Genomic DNA, 18,675 nt, shown 5'->3' with positions numbered 1-18,675 from the left:
GGCAGTGACTCTTGATATTCGATTGTCGGACACTTTCCCGTCTTGCACTCTCTCTCGCTGTTGGCCGGTTTCTTACTTTTGCTCTTCGTCTGGTTTGTCATCGGCACAGACCGGGTGACGGGGCACACCGAGCCCGGGTACAGGTGGGATCACGACGGTTATGCCTCCAGTCTTGTTGTAGATCAGCCCAACCGGACATCCCAAAACGGAGAACAACATACATAGTGCACCGGGTAGTCGGGTAGCCACCGGTGGACCTGGTCATGTTGGTGGCGCTTCGGTTTCCCTTTGTGAAGGCGCAGCCGATTGCGTAAGGCACTATTACGGAGTTTGTACTATCACATATCCAACCTTCTAGCTATCCGGGACTACCGGACGGCCGGCCGCGATCCGGTGGCTGGCCAGATGCGATGACCCACATCGGGTCCGGGCCATCAGACAACCACCATGATGAATTCCATGATGGTTGGCCTGTGTGTCGGGGTCGATGGAGTTTTAGGTACCATGCTTTTGCGTGTATGCCATACCTACCAAAATATTGAGATGGTCTAGAGACAGAGCGCAGAGAAGCTCGACTCGGTCACCCTTACGTCGCATGAACCTTTCATGATGTGATGATTGCAATATCACAGCCCGCTGTGGGCGGTGGTCCACTGACGATCACACAGCAGCAAGTAGGTCATCGACTACTCTAGGCCACAGTGTTAAAATGTTTCTAAGAGGTTACAACAGAGCACCAGCGGGGGGGAGCGATGGTACGGCTCCCCAGTCAACGTCGTAATATAGGAAGAGAGATGGATTCCACCGGCATAGGCGGAGATGGGCATTAACAGCCTCGCAACCTCGTTACTCTGGCCCTTTTTTGATACTACGAATTGCTCCCGGAAGTCTACATACAGCGCCTCGTACAAGACGCTATATTGCAACGCCGCGTGTCGCAAGGCCCCATCGACAGTCTACACAGCATTAGCATAGAATAGACAAGGCACACGGAGTTACAGTTGGACCCCTGCGACCAAGGAAACACACACGCGGGCTCCGTCAGCCCGGCCAGCCGTCTACTCCGTAGGCGTATCGGTCCTTGTCTTGTCGAGGGCAACCGGAAACAAGCTGCGACAGATTCAGGGTCTGAGACAAACCCGACTATGGCTTTTACATCAAACTGGAAAGTGCAGGCGGACACGACCCTCGCCCCAGCCTCTATGCTGGCTAAGCGGCTGACTTCCAAGGAGGAAAGCGCCCAAGGCTTCCTCGCAAGGCACACATGTGGCACGCAGGGAGGTTACTCCTGTCCACCGGGTCTCGCCTGGTGCACGGCAGAAAGAAAAGAAAAAACCAGAAGGAAGGCGACGATCAGTCAAAATGGACAGCGAGTTGTGCAAGTTATGTGTGTTGTGTCTTTTCTTTTTGGGCGGCTGCATTGTATACAAAAGCCCCCCACAAGGGTCCATAGAGGTCTGATCACTCGAAACATTCCCAAGATGTGACAGTGCGGTCCGGCTGCTAACAACTGGGCAGGACAAGGCTGCGTAATTTCTATAGAGGTCCGGTGGCTTCAACGTCATAAACAGCGTCATCAACACTCCCTGCAGCATCATGCATCACCACCACGGCGCATTCCATAATTGCCGCGTGATGAAGAAGGATTGGCCCCAAGACGGTCCGATGACTGTCTCATCAAAAAGGGGGCAGGGAGTGAGTGTAATCTAATCATCTCAGCTGCCGTCTCTCCACCGAATGATGTGCCTGCACAACAAATATTCGGGGTGCGTTGGTCGCTACCGGGGACCTGGAGTTACGGAGAGTCTGGGCCCGGCGGTCGGCATTTCGGTAGGCCAATCCAAAAAAAGCTCGGGCCACGAGATATTCAATAATGCCGGGAAGAGCAATCGTCAATGCGCAGTTTGATTCAATTTTTTTGATCATGCCCGGGAGTTGGATGTTGGTGGCGCAGCACAGCGTACAGCGAACAGACAGCACGTCAACTCGGCAGTGGCTTGCTGCATCTTGTGAGTGCCGTTAGAGACTCAACGACCATTACCATGGTTCCGCAAACTCCCTATCATTTACGGAGTTATCATGCGCTCATTCAGGGCCAGGGCTCTTAGACCTCAACCCGGACATATTGAGGGCCTGAATCCGCGTCTTGACACGAGTTGGGCGCAACCAACCTGGCTAGCAAGAACCGGCAGCACTAGCATCGCCAGATAGCGCTCCCCAGACATGTTCTACTCAAAAGGGATCAAGCATTCAGCTCCCCAGGACCAGGGGCGGAAGGTTATGTTGCACAGGACGTATGGCATGACTCTCACAAGACAAGCCGTGTCCAAGTCAAACTTCATTCCAGCGTCCCTTGCATTAAGCGCTGGCTGTGCGGAGAATATAAACAGACTTGGCGCTGTCTTTATGAAACCAAATCCATGACGCCAGAGTGCGTAATTGGACAGCAATGATGAATTTGTCCACCGCTGATTCGTCGTTATTTTTTTAAATGTACAAACTTTACTTTTTCGCACGTGTCTGGATCCATGGTTCGTTTATTTGTGCATTGTACGGAGTACTAGTACTACTCCATATATCCCTTGCATTGGTTCCACTTCTTCGAGACACCATGCCCAGGCAAAGGGCAGCAAGGGCATGAGCGGCCGGTCAGTTACCGACTCTGCTGAAAATGCCGCCAGAAAAGAAATACTTGACCGCTATACGGTGTAGTTTTACCATTACCGATTCAAGCGTCGCGTGGGTTGCTGCACGCCGATGCAAGCTTGGCATTTCACGCCTATATTTTTTCCCACATTATCACATATCTCGACAGACCCTGTCCCTATAACAAGAATATTGACGAAGAGCCTCGGACGCAATCAAAATTGGGCTACGTACGGCGCGGGCTCAGACGCAGAATTTGGCTTTCCCACCCCTGGCAAAAAGTAGTCCCCGTGGCGGATTGGGCTTTAACTGCCGACAACAATGAGAGCGCATTGACTTCATCTGGTGTCTTCCCTCCATTCCGGGGGTTGGACATTACAACGTCATAAAGGGGGGCAAATGGCCACACTGCCCGGGAACTGGACTTGATTCCAAGAATAGCCCAAGACAGCTTTGTTTCGCACGGGAATGGGAAGGGAAGCACCGCCACGCCAAAGACGCCAAACCCGCCGAAAGGGCACGTTTCGTGGCCGGCCAGGATGGGAATTATTACATGTGGTGTTTGTTGGTCGGGGACCAGAAAGTTTCCCGTCATGCGGCCAACTCTGCGACCCCCCCCGGCCTTACAGACGGGCGCTTCCAGATATAATTTCGACACGTTTACAGGGTGGCCCCCCGTAGGCAAAAAATGCTGCTAAGAGCGATAGCCGGCAACTTACATTGGGGGGCTCGAGCCACTCGGGGCCCTGTGCGTGATGTTTGCCCGCGAACTATTGAAGGGGCCAAGTTAATGGCCCATGACACCATTTCAACGGCCACTCGACCGTTCAAGTTGCGTCCTTTGTTAAATCTTTCTTCTCTTGTTTGACAGGAAGACACGAGTCCGAGCGGGAACGTATCTGACCCAAAAAGACAAAAGAAGAATCCTAAAGGATGAAGAATGGCCCCAGCAGTTTTGACTCGTCGGTCGCGCGCCCCATCGTCATATGCCCTTCACGAGGGCAATCTCGTCGTGTCAAAGGACCAGCTGGCCCCCAATGGACCACCAATGTCCGTGCCTCGCAAATATCGTCATGTGGAACAACCCGGGGGGTAGGGGGGAGGGTTCCCAGCATCAAGAGCTCCCATCTCCTTTGAAATTGAACAAAAAAGAGAGGTTGCTGGTCCCGCCCCAAACTATCGCGGTCGAACCAGATAGCTGCGCTCCATGGCTGCGGAGGTGATTGTCCAGAGAGCCATGACATCAACCAGACATTTCAGGTCAAAGGGGCCGTGCATTTCCGGACAATGAAACGTGGGGGGGGTCGAATCCGCTGCGCTAGAAAATGCTTAGCATCGACGCCTCCAGATCCAAACGGTTTAGCTAAGCGGTGCGCCTGGTTGGAAGGCTGCAGTGTGCGTGGCAAACGCCCTAGGTGGGAGGGGAGATGGAACAAGTTCAACCGGTGGCGCACACCCACATCGGTGGACAAAGATGGAAAAAAACTGGAATTTGCACCCGACTTGCAAAAGCTCTTTCCCACCAACTAGGCCATATCTCGATCCTCTGCATCGAACCAGAGGCGTTTCGATCGGGGAAGAGGTCTAGAAAGGACGCCAACGTCGGCAACTGGCCACATCGGGTGAAGATCACACCACATCGGGGGGGAAGAGTCTCAACTCGATACTCGACTTGATGTCAGAAAGATGATCGCTTGGCTTCTGTTCTTGGAAACCTCTGTCTTGCCGTCAAACCATCATCTCGATGCACAAGGCCGTTTACAAGCCACACAGTTCGTGACGTGTGAATAGTTGCTTCCCGTCTCCCTGGCCCTGACATCACAGCCGACATTGTCAAAAAAAAAAAAAAAAGTCACACCACCCTCCCCATCTGCCGATCAGCACCCTCCCAGCGTAGAACACAGCCGGCGTCCCAATCTGAACAAGACCAAACGACCTGCTTCATCCATCGCGCAGGCCGGGTTATCAATCTGCCACTCCATAGCCAGGATGGCTGGCAACGTCACCACCACCATCAAAGCATCGATTCGCCCCAAACCACCAGCATCAGGCTTTCCTCAGCCGCACCATCCAGTTCCGCGGCGCCTACCGAAACCACCCCATCAGCCTCACTGCCCACTCGCCTCTCCACATTCATGCACATTACCCAGCCCTCCCTGCCAAGTAGAAAATTCATGCCCACGATCTCGCTCAATACAGGCCCTTTTTTTTTTTTTTTTTTCAAATAAAAAAAAATTGCATGATCAATATAAAAAATGCGAAACAGGTGTGACCGCGCCTCTTGCCACCTGCCCAATCACCACAGAAGCATAACGCCAAGGTCAAGATGCAAAATATAATCACCAGGCATTTTGATTCCGCATAGCGCCGTAAGTGACTCGAGACTTACATACGTTACGTGTGTACGGTATAGGGTAGCTTCAGGCAAGAAATGAAGGGGCGCGAGTCAGCACCCATCACGAGATGTCTTTCCGAAACAAAAGGCAATAAATAGATTGGACAGCCCGCCCTCCGCCGCGACGAGTCTGCGCCCGGGGAGTCCAGACTGATTCGCGTCCTTGGCCCCCTCTACAAGAAACAAGAAACAATTCACGTCCGACGTTGCTGCGCTGCGTACCCCGTACAAAGGGCCATGTGTTTCGACGCCTTTGGGCGCACCGAGTACAGAGTCCGCATAAACAACTAGTATTGCGGGGTGGTACAGGTTACACCATCAAGCATCAAGGGGTGGGCAGTTTTGTACGACAGAATGGACAGAATGGCCTCACTGTTAAAAAAAATGGACTCAAAGAAAAAAAGGCCGGTAATGCAACTCCGTACTCCGTACATATACCATCACAACCACTCGTGGACAGTCAACACTCATTGGACAAGGCCCGGACCACTGCTCATGCCGTGCAACATGACTCTTCATCTTGTACAACCGCTGATGGCCCATTCCGGTCGTGGCTGCGTCTTGATTCACCATCTTGTGACGGTTACTCTAAAACTCTTTCCGCCGTCGCCTACAAAGTAACTTCTATGCTGTTTGCCCTCAAACTGCCTCCTCCTCCTCTGACACGCCGCCTTCCCGTCGGTATGCGCTTCTTGCTTGCGAAGCCTCTTAATTTACATCCTTGCATGACCACACCGAAACGCCGCCAGTGACAAATCACCCGTAATCTTACCGCCTTCCGTTGCTTGCCGCCGTCTTGGAAGCGAAGAAGGGATGCTTCAGCGCCTCACTTGGAGTTAACCTCTTGTCCGGGTTCAGCGCGAGGCATTGCTCCAATAGGTCGATGAAGTGATTGAGATGCCTGGCTTCGGCGTCGTTCATCCCTGTCGATGCAGCGTTTAACCGGGTTCGCAAATCTCGCGTTGGCTTCACCACGGCCAATGTTCTGACCGCCGTCTGCAAATGCACATGTCAGCATTCCCGTCATCAATATTTACAAAACAAGATAAAGGATCTAGCCCAACAAAGAAACCGCCCCAGTCGCGCGGCGTATTTAGTCGTGGTCAAGTGTATTCTGCCGGGTCTGCAGCCCAATATGCGGCCGTGAGGCTGGCGCTCTATTACCCGCCCAACGTCGTGTCATCCAGTCCGGCACTGACAAACGTAGACCAAGCATCGCAAGCGACAGCTCTAACTGTTGCCAGTATGCCCGCAATCCGAGCTGTGTTTGCCTTGCGACGCAGTGCATCTAGAAAGGATTCTGGCGCTTACACAGGACAAACTGTTGCCAATCAATCCATCTCCACTAGATGGGGCAACGAAAAAAGGAAGAATCAAGGAGTAATGTTGCGCGATGTGTGGGTGTAAATCTGTTCCCAACTCCACGCTAGAATCAATCGATGAAACGAGAACAGAGAAGACGTGGGCGTAAACAGTAGAAATTTGTGAAAAAAACATACCTTTCCCAAGACCTTGTCACGCTCAACACTCACAAACTGACCCTGTTCATCGAAATGTGCCGCCGCAAGCTGCCCCCGACGAAACAGCTTTGGTGTGAAGCGGCCGCGTATCTCCATGATTGCCTTGAGCATCTGATTATTGCTGTCGCCCGTGAATAAAATTTTGCCCGTATACAGCTCATACAGAGTACATCCGATGGACCACATGTCAACTCCGTAATCGTAAGGCATGCCTAGGATAATCTCTGGCGCCCGATAAAACCGACTGACCAGGTACGGCGTAAGTTGATTGTGTACCGTTGCGGCATCAGACCTATCAATTGCAGTGCCCAAGTCACAGATTTTGAGGACATTACGCTGTTCGTTGACAAGAATGTTGTCTGGTTTGAGATCGGCATGGATGATGCTGCATTTTCGCATGTGGGCCAGAGCAACGAATATTTGATAGGCGTAAGTTCGTGTCGCTCCCAGGTTGATGCCAACGTTGTTGCCAAACTTGCGCAGAACCTCACGCAGATTCATACTCAGGTTCTCAAATGCCATACATAGGTGCCCGCGGTAGTCAAAGTGCCGCTCGAACTTGACAATGTGTTTGCGGTTCTCTGGGTCTGCATCATTAAGTTTCTGTAAGATGGCAATCTCGGTGTATCCGCCCTTCCGTAGCGCGTCATTATTTCTCATCATCTTGATAGCGACGACCTGTTTGGTTGTGACGTCAACTGCACGAACAACACCAGAAAACATGCCTCTGCCGAGAGTAGCCTGGACTTGGTATCGACCATCAAGAATCTCACCGATTCTTATCTTGTAATATCCATCTTTATCGTCGCCTTCCAGAATACCACCTTTGTCGTCGGCTTGCGATGCTTGGGCTGGGCCATCTGCACCAGCCGTGGCAGCAGCGGCTTTGGTCTGCTTGCTGGCATAGTTGTCAACGTCAATGTCGTCAGCAAACATGTCAAAGTCATCGTCATCGGCATTTTCCAATGCGCTGGCGGCGTCATCCTTGGCGTTGTCATTTTTCGTTTCAATGGTTTCAGCTACGCTCTCACCGTGTAGGACTGTGTAACCATGTCTGAGCTCGTCTCGACGCTCATCTTCTTTCATATCGGCTGTCGGGTCGTAATCAGCTGCTGAAGGTCCATCCTGGTCATCCGCTTTCGCATTGCTGTGAGTGTTCATGAGTTCCTTGTCACTGAGTAAGTTGATTCCACCCGGTGACGGTTCGGGCGAACGAGGGGATGCGAAGTCTGACGAGTTAGTCTTTGACGGCCACAAATCCATTCTAGTTAGGCACGTACCGGATCGAGGTGTACGAGGGGTTTCGCCCTCAAATGATGATATTTGCGGCGTGTCCGGCTGTGTGGATGCAGGGGAGGCTCCTCGAGCGTTCTTGTCTGCAGATGCACCGACAGCATGTAGAAGAAGAGGAGTGGCCGAGCTAGATTTTGCCAACAGTTCCTCTCGACGCCGCCGGCGACGCTCGATTTCAGCGTCCTCGTCCATCGGTTCCGGCTCTTCGTAGTCATCAGGCTCGGCAAACGTGCTGCTGGGTTTTAGAATGCCCTTTGGTGGCTTCGTGTGCTGTTCAACAACATTATTATAGGCATGTGGGTGCTCCTTTACTGCAGCCCGTTGAGGCAGGTCTCTGTCCACTCGAGAACGCCGGTCATCACCATAGTGCAAAGCCTCGGTCGAGTCACGATCGTAGTTCCGGCCCTCCTGTGCAAAGCTTCTGTTATCCGACCTACCCAATCGTTGTGATGCATGGGGCGATCGACTCCGAGAGCGGCCCGCTCTGTCGGAAAACTGGCCACGACCACGACCTCGGTCGCGGTCCCTTTCGCGGTCCCTTTCACCATCATAGCGCCGGTCGTAGTGGTGGCTTGATGTTGCGCTCGGTCGATCCAGATCTTCGTAAGAGATGCGCGATCTGCGATAATCACCTCTTATGGAATCATCGAAACGAGCGCGGACATGCCTGGATTCTCGGTCACGTCCTCGGGTGTACTGGTCTCCATCATCGCGAATGCGTTTGTATCCGCGAGGCGAGCGGCTTCGGCGGGAGGAGCCGCTGTATCTGGAAGGACCTTCGTGATCTGGAGACGATTGTCTACTTCGGGGTCTGTCTTGGCGGTCAATACCGTTTCCTGAATGGCGTGCAAGTGAAGTTGCCTTCAAATCCCGATGTCCCTCCTCAATGATTTCACCCTCATCAGAGCTGGATGCCATTGTATGCGTACGGGATCCTGGAAAGGACCTTGATGAAAAGCAAAATGAACAGTGTCAGCAAATGCGATCAGGAATGGCCAACGCGTAAACGGGAGAAAGAGTCCAACCGGATCAGCGTTGACTCGTGCCAGGCTCAGGTCATTCGAATGTTGTTCTTGCACGACGAGAGCGGGGGGGCTGAAGGAGAAAGAAGAAGAGTCCCAGAGGCTAGAGAGTTATTCTCAAATCTGCAAAAGAGATGATGCTGATGGAGAGATAACGAAGGGAGAAAATACAGAGGGTTTTGGCAAACCGAGGCTGTGTAGACTGACTGCAATCACGACGGTAGGCGCCAGACTTGACGTAGTTGCTGCCGGAGTGTGGAGAATTTTGACTCGATTTCTGCTACGATTACGTAATGAAGCCCAGTGCTTGGTACCACATCTGCCATCCAACTCATTCATTCGTTGTCAACTAAGAACTTTGACCCGATAATTGTCAAGTGAAGCTGCGGCGAAGGCCAACGATGCGCGAGACGTAATCAGTGGTATAAAGGTATTTCTATAGATCTTCAAATGCTCCAAAACGCCCGAATTCATCGGCGGCAGCAGCAGCAGTTTGAGGGGCTCAAATTCAGCGGCCGAGCAGTTAGTTTTGCTTGCGAGGGCTCGTGTTGGCATCGGACTTAGTAAATGCTACTGTGCGACGGCCATGAGACTTTGCTGATCAAGTATTCATAGCCTCATCATGCCGTATAGATGGGAAATATAATATCTTGACTCAGTCCACATGCCTTCTGCCCTATGTGCGACTAGGAGCACATCCGACCAAGGTATACTTGATTGCCATTCAAGGTTCCACTGGTAAGCAATATTGCAAAAGCGTGAGCCGGCTTGACACACTTCTCCAGCCCCCGAGTGATTCAATGCAATCATTGATGCTTTGCGATTCCAAGGCGGCTGCTGCCTGTCACCCTTCTTGGCCTGCAGCAGCAACCCACTCGTCTTTGAACCGGAAAATTGAAGGTTGTATGGAGACTTGTATGCGGGACCTAGTAGCAGTGTTACAGCGACATGGATAAATAATAATGTGACTGATTGTACGTCTGCGCGGTCGATAATTGGGGTGGAATCATTTTCAAGGAGTGTAATATCAGCGATGTGAACGATTTGACCGCGGATCCCCTAGGGGTAGTCAAGTTCTACCCAGAATGACAAAGGAAATCGCTATGGATGCAATTGACGATGCCGATGCAGAGTTGTTCCCAACCATTACTTTCCAGCCAGTCTTGCACTGGGAGTCTTGAAATCATTCTCACTCACCCCAGAAACCAGGGACAAGAGCGGAAGCCTCAATCGAGTTGTCCAGCCTGCTACATGCAAATAGGCTCACGCCCAACCGGTCGTTCCAGAGTAACCAAGGAAATGGATCATCGAAAGACACTATCTGCAACTTGTGTGCAAAGCAGAGCCTTCTTCTGAGGCCAGACATGCGTAGAGTAGCCCATGGCACTTGTTTGGGTATCGATGCTTTCCGAGCACAGAATGCAAGCCATGATGTCGGAGAGCGGAAAAAGTGGCAAGACGAAGCAAAGACTTATATGCGCGACACATTGTTGAACAGAGACCAAAGAGCACGCCTCCATTGTGGCCACAATCAGTCGCGCCCACGGCAGATTTCAAGCAAGCCGGCACTGGCAATGACAATGTAACCCAGAGGAGCAGTCAAACCATGGCCGCGGGAAATTGGCTGGCATGGTGCGGTATCTAACACATCGGGCGGACAGGAAAACGGACTTGTGGAAGTGAGAATTCGATACCACGCCTCGTTTCATATGATGTAGCAACCCGAGTTGGCTATTTTGACGAGAGAAAAACAAAAAAAAAAAAAAAGAAAAAAAAAAAAAAATCCTACGCGCCTATCAAAAAAAGTATTTCGACCCATTTCCGTAATCGCTTCGACATCTCAGAAAACCATGCCAGTCTCGAAGCTGAGGCCGTGGCTTATTTCTTGCCGCTCTTCTTGATGCCCTGGGTTCCGGTATTAAGAGGCCCCTTTCCACCAGCCTTTGACTTCATCGCATCCAACTCTTTCTGCTCTATTCAACAGGTTAGCATGCTGCTTCATCGACCCGTTGTGGACGAGTGTTATTTGGATGTCACGAACGCTGCTTCTTTTTCTCAAGGAAAGCCAGGTCGTCCTCGTCTAGCTCCTTCTGGGCCTTCTTCGGGGCCTTGTCCGGCTTCTTCTTGCCACCTATTCGAACCGACGTGTTAGTCTCCCGTTGAAGGCGGCAATTGGTGCGGCGGCCACACTGGAGCGGGTTGCTGTTACGCACCTTCTCTGCCCTGGCCACCCATGGCTGATGGAATGCAGCGGATATTCGAGGAAAAAGGGAGATGCGATTCTTGCACGGCGACGCTCGCTTCCCGGCACGGCTGCTGGTTGGTTCTGTTGGTTGTGCAGGAGAATGGGACGCGAGGAAAATATCGCGACTTTCTGGTGGGGGTTCGAGAGGCGGAACGCAGATTTGGATTCTACGAAGGGCAGGTGGGGGGATTCTGTTTTGGGCTTAGCTTGGAATTGCATTAAACCCTTGAGACGTTTTACTACGAATGCTGTCGGGGCGATGGACTTCTATTAATTTCTGGCCTGTACGCCAAGTGAAGGTGGTTCCTTATAATATTTTTCTATAATACGTTGTAGGAGTCCGCTGGCTGAATAACCTCCAAACTATCAACTGTGCAGCGAGCCGGAGCATCGACGACGGAATTCAATGGCCAGGGTAAGGATCTTTAATACTCGGGACTCGGCGATGTTCAACACAACCAGGTCAATTCATTTGAGGTTAGCTGTGCAAGCCTGCCGCAAAGAGCAGGCACCAGACGTCAATTGATGTCAGCTGGTCAGATTTGTCGGTGCAGTCTGATACAACCTGAGTCTGGTAGGTTTGTCACCGACAGTGTGAGTCACTTCATCTGCCCCGTCGTCAGTTACAAGTGTCGAGGGCTGCTCATTTCGTGTCTCAGTCTGTAAGCTGCAACTACCTTTCCGTCAAACTCAGAAAATGACCCCATCTCAATATCCCCTGCTTATTCACCTTGTTTTCTGTTTTGCCGCACTAGACTGCGTATGCATGTCTTCGCAGATGACCGCAACATAGTCCTCTGACAAATACTAGCGCACTAACGCAACTGCGGCCATAAATGAATGTTCTTTACGATGTGGTTCGACTAGTGACGTATTCCTTTTAGTCGAAACCCAAGTAAGGGTGAGAAGGCCGATATGTTGGGAGACCTACTCTGTAATGTGCGAGGAATAACGAGAATCTGGGCCAACACATCAAGCAACCAAGCAAGCCGCAAGTTTCATCTCAAAGAAAAGCGCATCCCTTTCCTCGACGACCTAATCCTTAAACCGCCCTCTCTGCCCATGACTGGATAATCCCCTCGTTACTCTCCTCATAAACCTTTAGCTCTACCGCGCCCCCTTTGACAAAAGTATTCGGTTGCACAAACTTCCATCTTGGATTCGGCTTCGAACACACAATCTGTCGCCACTGCTCGTGCTCGCCGTCGACTGCACACAGAAGCTCGTAGAGCTCTTTGCAAGAGGAAACATCGGCGGTGCAGCGCCAGATGTGCAGCCGACAGAGGTAGCGGCCCAGCGCGGGCTTGCCGCAGGATATGATCTTGCTGCGGTCGACATGGACGGTTAGGCTGGAGGTGGTGCGATCGTGGGAGATACGGATGACATCCCCGCCGTCTTGGAGGAGGTGCCTGAGGATGGAGAAATGGGCCTGGTTCGGGTTAGACTTGCACAGAAATCACGACACAGGCGAGGTTGTGTACCTGGTGGTGAACTTGGCCCCACGCCTGATTTTCATAGTTGTAGTGTTGGAGGGCTTGAAGGCCGTCGACTCCAATGTTGAGATACGTGGTGTAAAGAACTTGACAACGTTAGCAAGTTGTGCACACGCCAGTCGTGGTGCAACGTACGGTCTTCTGCTGTGATTTCACTATCACCAGTGTACCCAAAAATCGACAACACTTGTTTATTGTCCATGGGATATTCCGAAATCAGAATGGCTCGACACTCCTCCACTGTTCCCGCCAGCTTGCCAAAGACACTATTCCACGTCTGACCAGGCAGGTAGTGCGAATCTATGGCTTTCCCGCTGATGGGGTTGATCGGCAGGTTCTGGTGGTTAAAGTTATAAATTCCCGGGGAGGTTTCGCTTAGGAGTTTTGCCAGTTCCATGTCCAAGTAGCTCGTGGATAGCTGTCGTGATGAATCTGACAATGTGCGTGCTCTTCCTGAAGCTCTGGAGCTCGGATGGATTGACCCAATGGCACGGCAGCTTGGGGTTGTTGTTGGCGCTGAGACGATTCGCGAGAACCATGTTTTTGAAACCGTGCGTTTCCCGAATGTTATCGTACTGAGCCAGCCATTAGCTTCTATCCACTAGAGCAGTCCTTCTTGTAACTTTCATTGGGCAGATTGGCGGCTTCGAAGACGATGCTACCGCATACGGCGAATGCTGAGAGAATTAGCGAAACTCAATGCCTCCTACGTTGGGGCAGCTAACCGCGAACACTGGTGAACTCTGGAGCCTCAAACAGACTCTTCTCAAATGGTCCTTTGCCGTCATTCACACTCTCAACTGCCCACGGAAGTTGTCGGATAATGGCAGTTGAGCTTTCAACCAAGAGCTTCAACCTCGATACCTCGTCGCGGTCGGCTATTCCTACCATGGCCTCCCACTCCGACCTGATTCCTGCTGGGTCGCGGTAGGGTTCGATGAACCCGATCAAGTGTTCCACTGTTGCTGAGACATCGTCACCCATACCTTTTGCGACGCCTGGAATGCCTCCAAGCTACCAGTGCGAAAACTTTCGATGTAATGCTCCAAGAATTGGATTTTCTTGCTGTTGCTAGCGTACGCTTTTGCCCTTTTCAAAGCCGAGCAGACCTTGGATAGTTCTTGGGAGTGATCGCCTTTCATAAGGAAGAGGTCATTATCGAGTTGATGTGGATTGCTGCTGGAAGCATCAGTCTCTGCCGAAGCCTGCAACAGCCGGTAGACGGGCTTGCCATTCTTGAAAAGCTTCCGCAGTCGAGTATTTTCCGGCCAGAGGGAGTGTCGTCCCACGGACGCCGACACCTGGGCGATCTCTTCCTGGGAAAGGGCTTCGGTGCCTGGGTAATGGGCCGACTGCACGTCCCTGCTGGGACATCCAAGGCTGAATGGCGGGACTGCTAATAATGGACCGATGGTATTCTCCAGCCCGTCCATGGTCATTTGGGAAAATATCTGCAATCTTTCGCAGTGTTTCGACTGTTAAACCAGGGACGAACTTTTAGTCTCCTTCGCCCTGGTGAAGGTCAGCGCCTGGTACGAACGACGATCCTTGAAACTCACGTAAGAATTGCCCAAGTTGCAGAGAAACATGCCGGCATACTCGAGAAAGGAGTCGAGCTCTTCAGTGGTGAGGTGGCATTGCGTCACCAGGGTGTCCCATCGTCCACCGCAAGCATGGTGGAGGTCCATGATGAAGTCGAAGATGTCAGCTCTCTCCGGGTGCTAAAGGTCAGCTTCATGTGCTTGCCCCCTAGAGCCGGTTTGTTGACAGCACAGTAGCTCACTGCCCAAGCTCCACGAGCACTCTCCAGGATCCCCCGAATGCTCAAGTCTCTTGGCTACAAGGCGGAGGCTTTGCAAAGGTACTATGCTGTTTGTCTGGAGAATGCAGACGACGTAAAAGAGGCATGCTTCGACATTCAGATTCAGCTCGTTGGCTTCCTCACCAGTGCCGTCACCTGCGTGCGTGGCGAGAAAGACGAAACAAAGTACAGTAGCTATCAACGGAATTGAAGCTACCATGCTAGTATACTAACTGACCACTGATGGTCTAGACAGGCTAGACGAAGAAGAGGACCCGTGTCTGCTGCTTCACCGCCGGTTCACTGCTACAAACCAGGAACTCACCGAAACGCTGGCGCGGGTTGAGAAGATGGCTGCCATACGACCCTCTGGGGCAGGTCCGAGCCGTAGCTTTGTTTGGCCTGGGCGATATCGGTAAGAGCTCCATCGTGGCGAGGTATCTTGAGAGGAAATTCGAGGATAACGAGTATGGCGCCGTGTTTTGGATTCATGGATAGAAGACGGCTTCTTTACGACAGAGCTCCACGAATATAGCGATGCGCTTACGACTAGACGAAGCAAAACTTCATCTACATGATGATAACCTAATTCTTGTCCGGAATTGGCTCCAATTGACTGGTACATTAATCCCAGAAAGATGTTTTTTGAGATTTTTCGGCGTACTAAGCCTTCATATAACAAAGAATGCAAATGGCTACATGCGTATGATAGTGTCGAGTCTGCTGATATATCAAGGCCGTACTGGCCGGAAGCGAGCCATGGAAACGCAATCATCACCACGCGTAACCATTCCTTGGCGTACGAGCCCGCAACCTCCGTTCTGGAGATAACCTCGTGGGATGAAAAAACTGGCTCAGAGTTTCTTCCATTCCTGTTGAAGCGCAACATCGGCAGCGATATTCAAATCGAGGGAGAGTCGGCAGCCGAACTCTCCAAGAAGCCAAGTGGCCATGCCTCGGCCATCTCACAAATGGCTGGGCTGATTCACCGACGGTCCTGGTCCATTGCTGAATTCATGCGCATCTACCCAAACAACCCCGGGCGAGCTCACGAGACTGAGCTGCAGGCGGTGTGGGATTTCTCCTTTTCCACCCTGGGTAAGGACAGCCGGACATTTCTGGTAATTGCTTCATTCTTAGTACCGCAACATATTCCACAACTGCTCTTTCAATTTAAAGAAGACGGCGACATTCCTGAAGACCTCGAATTTCGCGCCGATGAGTTTAGGTACAGGTGAACTCTCGGAAGAGAGACCTCGGCTGACTTTAAACGTAGCTTTTCGGAGGCGATGAAGCCTTTTTAAACCCTTGCCCTCATAAACCGAGGCACGGATGGTGGGTGTTTTTCTTGCCACCGAATGGTGAAGATGCAATTTCGATATTCTCTCTCTCTCGCGGTGAGCGACGAAAGGCGTTTAATAACGCCGTTGCGGTGGTTTACCATGCGTTTGCCAAACAGTCAGATGGAACTAACAAGAACCAGCTATACCAACACTGGAACCAGTATAACCGCTACCTCATCAGGTTCTTAGTTTAAAGGATATTTCAAGGAATAGCAACGGTTTACAAGGAACTTCGAGCCACCCATGTTTTGAGCCTTTGAGAGATTGTCAGAGGTAGGTAGTGCCTCCAGGACATTACCACGGCTTGCCTACTGACCTACGCCAAGATATCTCTGTGAAATCAACGCACTCAAAGACCTCGAAGACGTGTGGAGGTAAATCTCGTAGTCGTTGAAACACTAGATAATAAAGAACTAGCCCACGACATCGCGGCTTGGACACTCTCACACCAGGCAAGCATGTATGAGAGCACCGGCAATGTACAAAAGGCAATCGAGCTTGATAGGAAGGGCTATGAAATGAGAACAGCGGAGCATCCGTTCAAGGGGGAACTTGTCGGGGGCTTCGAGCAGAACCTAAATGAGCACGAGATGGCGCCAGCATGGTTTGAGAAGTCAAGAGAGACGCGGATTGCCGAGATTTCCAAGCAGGGGAGGGGGAGAGATTGGCCAGCGGTGACGACGACGAACATGGCAAGATGTCTTGTGTATCTCGGCCAATACGACAAGGCACAGGAACTGCTATATATTGCAATTGCCGAGTTTAAACGGGACAAGTCCCTCGATTGGGCCATGCTTACCGAGTAAGTGTTCTTCTTGTGAGTGCGGTATGCAATAAGAACCGCCATCTATTCAGCGCATACTTTATCGAGGCGCAGAACCTGTGGATGAGGGGGGGACCAAACGAGACTGCATCCTTTCCAAGCGGCTCGCCTATACAAAATTGGGGTGGTGTCAATGGTGTCTTGAGCAAGGCAAGGTGGAGGCGGCTGTGTGAGTCTTGATTTTTTTTTCCCCCTCCGTACGTACACCTTACCTGACCTTGGCCTAGCAAACACCTCGGCGATTCCCTGAAGCTACAGAGTTCCGCTGCGGTGTCATGAAGCGCTGCTCCAGGATACGTATGATGACAGTGACGAGGCGGAGGTTTACCTGCTGAGGAGGGACTCGGAGGCGGCAGGGTTTGGGAGCGAGCTCGACTAGGATGTGCGGGTGCCCATCTTTTGGCGGCGATGGCGAGCTTTTTTGCCCTTTGCCAAGAATAGCCATCTGAAGGGCTGCTTTCGAAATAAAGGAGACAGCCCAAGTAGCTAGTCTCTACTAGAATCCTTTCGGGCACCGGTCATCAGATAGGTGGCAGGGGAGAGAACATCGGAGCAGTAGGTTACTGGGCGCCTTGCAGACATCAATTGAGCGCGCGAGACTTTTCCAGCGCCTAGGCAGCTCGTTCAGCACCCGCGATACCCGACATGGAGCTACAGGGCGCGCAGCCATCAACTACCAGACCGCTCCGTGTCTCTTTATCCCCCCCCCCCTGCCGTGGCCGTTGGTAGCCGCCTTCCATCAATTGATGTTCGCGTTGTAGATTGATAACTGCCGCATCGGCCCCATTTACTGACCATGGCAGTGGAGACGTGCGCCCGAAGCAAGCAACGGCCCCCAGCTGCGAGATTCAACATGACGGCATTTTACACGTGCTAGTCCCAACAATTTCGGGATAACCACCGCGACGCCCTTGACCATGAACCAGGCCGCATCCATCACCCACGTCACGTCCTTTTTATAAATGCCATCGCAGGCCTCAACCAACACGTCCTGCAATGATACACACCTCGCCCTCGCAAAAGCCGCCACCATGTCCAACCTCCGCCGCCGCCGGCCCTCAACCACAGAGTCCATCCTCACCACCCTGCAGACGCTCGAGAAAAAGGCCGAGTCCAAACTGCTCCTCCTCTGGGACGACCTGCCCCCCTGGCGCCGCGACAACGCCTTCATCCACTCGGGCTACCGCCAGATCCGCGCCTCGTACGCCCATTCCTTCCAGTCCCTGTTCTACCTGCACAATGAATCCGTCAACATCTGGACTCATCTGCTCGGGGCCTTGGCGGCCGCCGTCTCCTCCGTCTACGTATACTGCGTCCTTCACCCGCGCTACGAGGCCGCCACCTCGTCGGATGTGCTCGTCTTCTCGTGCTTCTTTGGCGGGGCCATTCTGTGTCTGGGCATGAGCGCCACCTTCCACGCCCTCGTGGACCACAGCGAGGCCGTGGCCAAATGGGGGAACAAGCTCGATTACACGGGCATCGTGGCCTTGATTGTGGGGAGCTACGTGCCGGCCTTGTATTATGGCTTCTTTTGCAGCCCGGCTTTGATGTCGGCGTACTTGTATCTCGTGAGTTTGTATTTTGTTCTCTCAGTGTTGCCATGTCTAGCACATGCAAACTAACTAGCGGCAAGATTTGCACTTTGGGCATCGGATGCGCAGTAGTATCCTGGGTAGAGCGCTTTCGCACACCCAAATGGCGAGTATACAGGGCATCCATGTTCGTCGGGCTAGGGCTTTCGGGCGTCGTTCCTGTTATTCACGGCATGTCGGTATACGGGTACGCGGGATTGGAGGAGCGCATGAGCATTAGCTGGGTTATTGCTCAGGGTGCCATGTACATTTTCGGCGCCGTCTTGTACGCGGTAAGTCGCTCTTCACCGCAACCATGATGTGCGCGAAACCTGACCCATGTGGTTGAAAAGGTCCGTTGGCCGGAGAGGAGTTTTCCAGGATCATTTGACATCTGGGGCAGCTCGCATCAGATATTCCACGTCTTCGTGCTCTTGGCTGCCGCAACGCACTTTTACGGCATGGCCAAGGCGTTTGATGCCCACCATGGCAATGAACCGACTTGTGGTTTGGAATAGATGTC

General features: G+C 52.2%; 9 protein-coding genes across 10 annotated transcripts; 4 read left to right on the top strand and 5 right to left on the bottom strand.

Moving 5' to 3' along the window:
- Window positions 1-4,145: 4,145 nt before the first annotated feature.
- Window positions 4,146-9,064, bottom strand: PRP4_1 (U4/U6 small nuclear ribonucleoprotein prp4). Of its 2 annotated transcripts, none has more exons than XM_066118496.1 (2): window positions 6,541-9,064; window positions 4,146-6,037 (listed from the first exon to the last, which is right to left on the bottom strand). In XM_066118496.1, the coding sequence occupies exons 1-2, from the start codon at window positions 8,770-8,772 to the stop codon at window positions 5,810-5,812; spliced, it is 2,460 nt and encodes an 819-aa protein (XP_065976016.1). In that variant the 5' UTR covers window positions 8,773-9,064; the 3' UTR covers window positions 4,146-5,809. The 2 variants fall into 2 exon arrangements, with proteins under 2 accessions (XP_065976016.1, XP_065976017.1); XM_066118497.1 differs by having other exon boundaries at window positions 4,146-7,790; window positions 7,842-9,064.
- A 1,690-nt stretch (window positions 9,065-10,754) lies between these two features.
- Window positions 10,755-11,111, bottom strand: TMA7_1 (Translation machinery-associated protein 7; the record flags this gene model as incomplete). Its single annotated transcript, XM_007810429.1, has 3 exons — window positions 10,755-10,849; window positions 10,918-11,007; window positions 11,090-11,111. 3 exons carry the CDS (start codon window positions 11,109-11,111, stop codon window positions 10,755-10,757), a joined length of 207 nt encoding a protein of 68 aa, XP_007808620.1.
- Window positions 11,112-12,163: 1,052 nt separating this feature from the next.
- On the bottom strand, window positions 12,164-13,011 carry J3458_004921 (uncharacterized protein; the record flags this gene model as incomplete). Its single annotated transcript, XM_066118495.1, has 3 exons — window positions 12,164-12,550; window positions 12,603-12,700; window positions 12,750-13,011. 3 exons carry the CDS (start codon window positions 13,009-13,011, stop codon window positions 12,164-12,166), a joined length of 747 nt encoding a protein of 248 aa, XP_065976015.1.
- A 197-nt stretch (window positions 13,012-13,208) lies between these two features.
- J3458_004920 (uncharacterized protein) lies at window positions 13,209-13,505 on the bottom strand (the record flags this gene model as incomplete). Its single annotated transcript, XM_066118494.1, has 2 exons — window positions 13,209-13,291; window positions 13,340-13,505. The coding sequence occupies 2 exons, from the start codon at window positions 13,503-13,505 to the stop codon at window positions 13,209-13,211; spliced, it is 249 nt and encodes an 82-aa protein (XP_065976014.1).
- Window positions 13,506-13,561: 56 nt separating this feature from the next.
- On the bottom strand, window positions 13,562-14,302 carry J3458_004919 (uncharacterized protein; the record flags this gene model as incomplete). The annotated part of the gene is made up of 2 exons (XM_066118493.1): window positions 13,562-14,089; window positions 14,174-14,302. 2 exons carry the CDS (start codon window positions 14,300-14,302, stop codon window positions 13,562-13,564), a joined length of 657 nt encoding a protein of 218 aa, XP_065976013.1.
- Window positions 14,303-14,434: 132 nt separating this feature from the next.
- Window positions 14,435-14,913, top strand: J3458_004918 (uncharacterized protein; the record flags this gene model as incomplete). The annotated part of the gene is made up of 2 exons (XM_066118492.1): window positions 14,435-14,575; window positions 14,677-14,913. 2 exons carry the CDS (start codon window positions 14,435-14,437, stop codon window positions 14,911-14,913), a joined length of 378 nt encoding a protein of 125 aa, XP_065976012.1.
- A 140-nt stretch (window positions 14,914-15,053) lies between these two features.
- J3458_004917 (uncharacterized protein) lies at window positions 15,054-15,653 on the top strand (the record flags this gene model as incomplete). Its single annotated transcript, XM_066118491.1, has 1 exon — window positions 15,054-15,653. The coding sequence occupies one exon, from the start codon at window positions 15,054-15,056 to the stop codon at window positions 15,651-15,653; it is 600 nt and encodes a 199-aa protein (XP_065976011.1).
- Window positions 15,654-16,216: 563 nt separating this feature from the next.
- J3458_004916 (uncharacterized protein) lies at window positions 16,217-16,564 on the top strand (the record flags this gene model as incomplete). Its single annotated transcript, XM_066118490.1, has 1 exon — window positions 16,217-16,564. One exon carries the CDS (start codon window positions 16,217-16,219, stop codon window positions 16,562-16,564), a length of 348 nt encoding a protein of 115 aa, XP_065976010.1.
- A 1,048-nt stretch (window positions 16,565-17,612) lies between these two features.
- Window positions 17,613-18,670, top strand: J3458_004915 (uncharacterized protein; the record flags this gene model as incomplete). The annotated part of the gene is made up of 3 exons (XM_007810426.2): window positions 17,613-18,149; window positions 18,215-18,445; window positions 18,506-18,670. The coding sequence occupies 3 exons, from the start codon at window positions 17,613-17,615 to the stop codon at window positions 18,668-18,670; spliced, it is 933 nt and encodes a 310-aa protein (XP_007808617.1).
- Between the last annotated feature and the right edge of the window lie 5 nt (window positions 18,671-18,675).

This window comes from Metarhizium acridum (assembly GCF_019434415.1).
Source record: "Metarhizium acridum strain ARSEF 324 chromosome Unknown scaffold_31, whole genome shotgun sequence".
Lineage (NCBI taxonomy): Eukaryota > Fungi > Ascomycota > Sordariomycetes > Hypocreales > Clavicipitaceae > Metarhizium > Metarhizium acridum.
This window is presented reverse-complemented; position numbering and strand designations above follow the sequence as displayed.

Coding starts and splice junctions, on each gene's coding strand:
- PRP4_1 (XM_066118496.1), bottom strand. CDS start 8,772: ATGGCATCCAGCTCTGATGAGGGTGAAATCATTGAGGAGGGACATCGG. Junction 6,038..6,540: donor GTGACAAGGTCTTGGGAAAG/GTATGTTTTTTT, acceptor GTGCATTTGCAG/ACGGCGGTCAGAACATTGGC.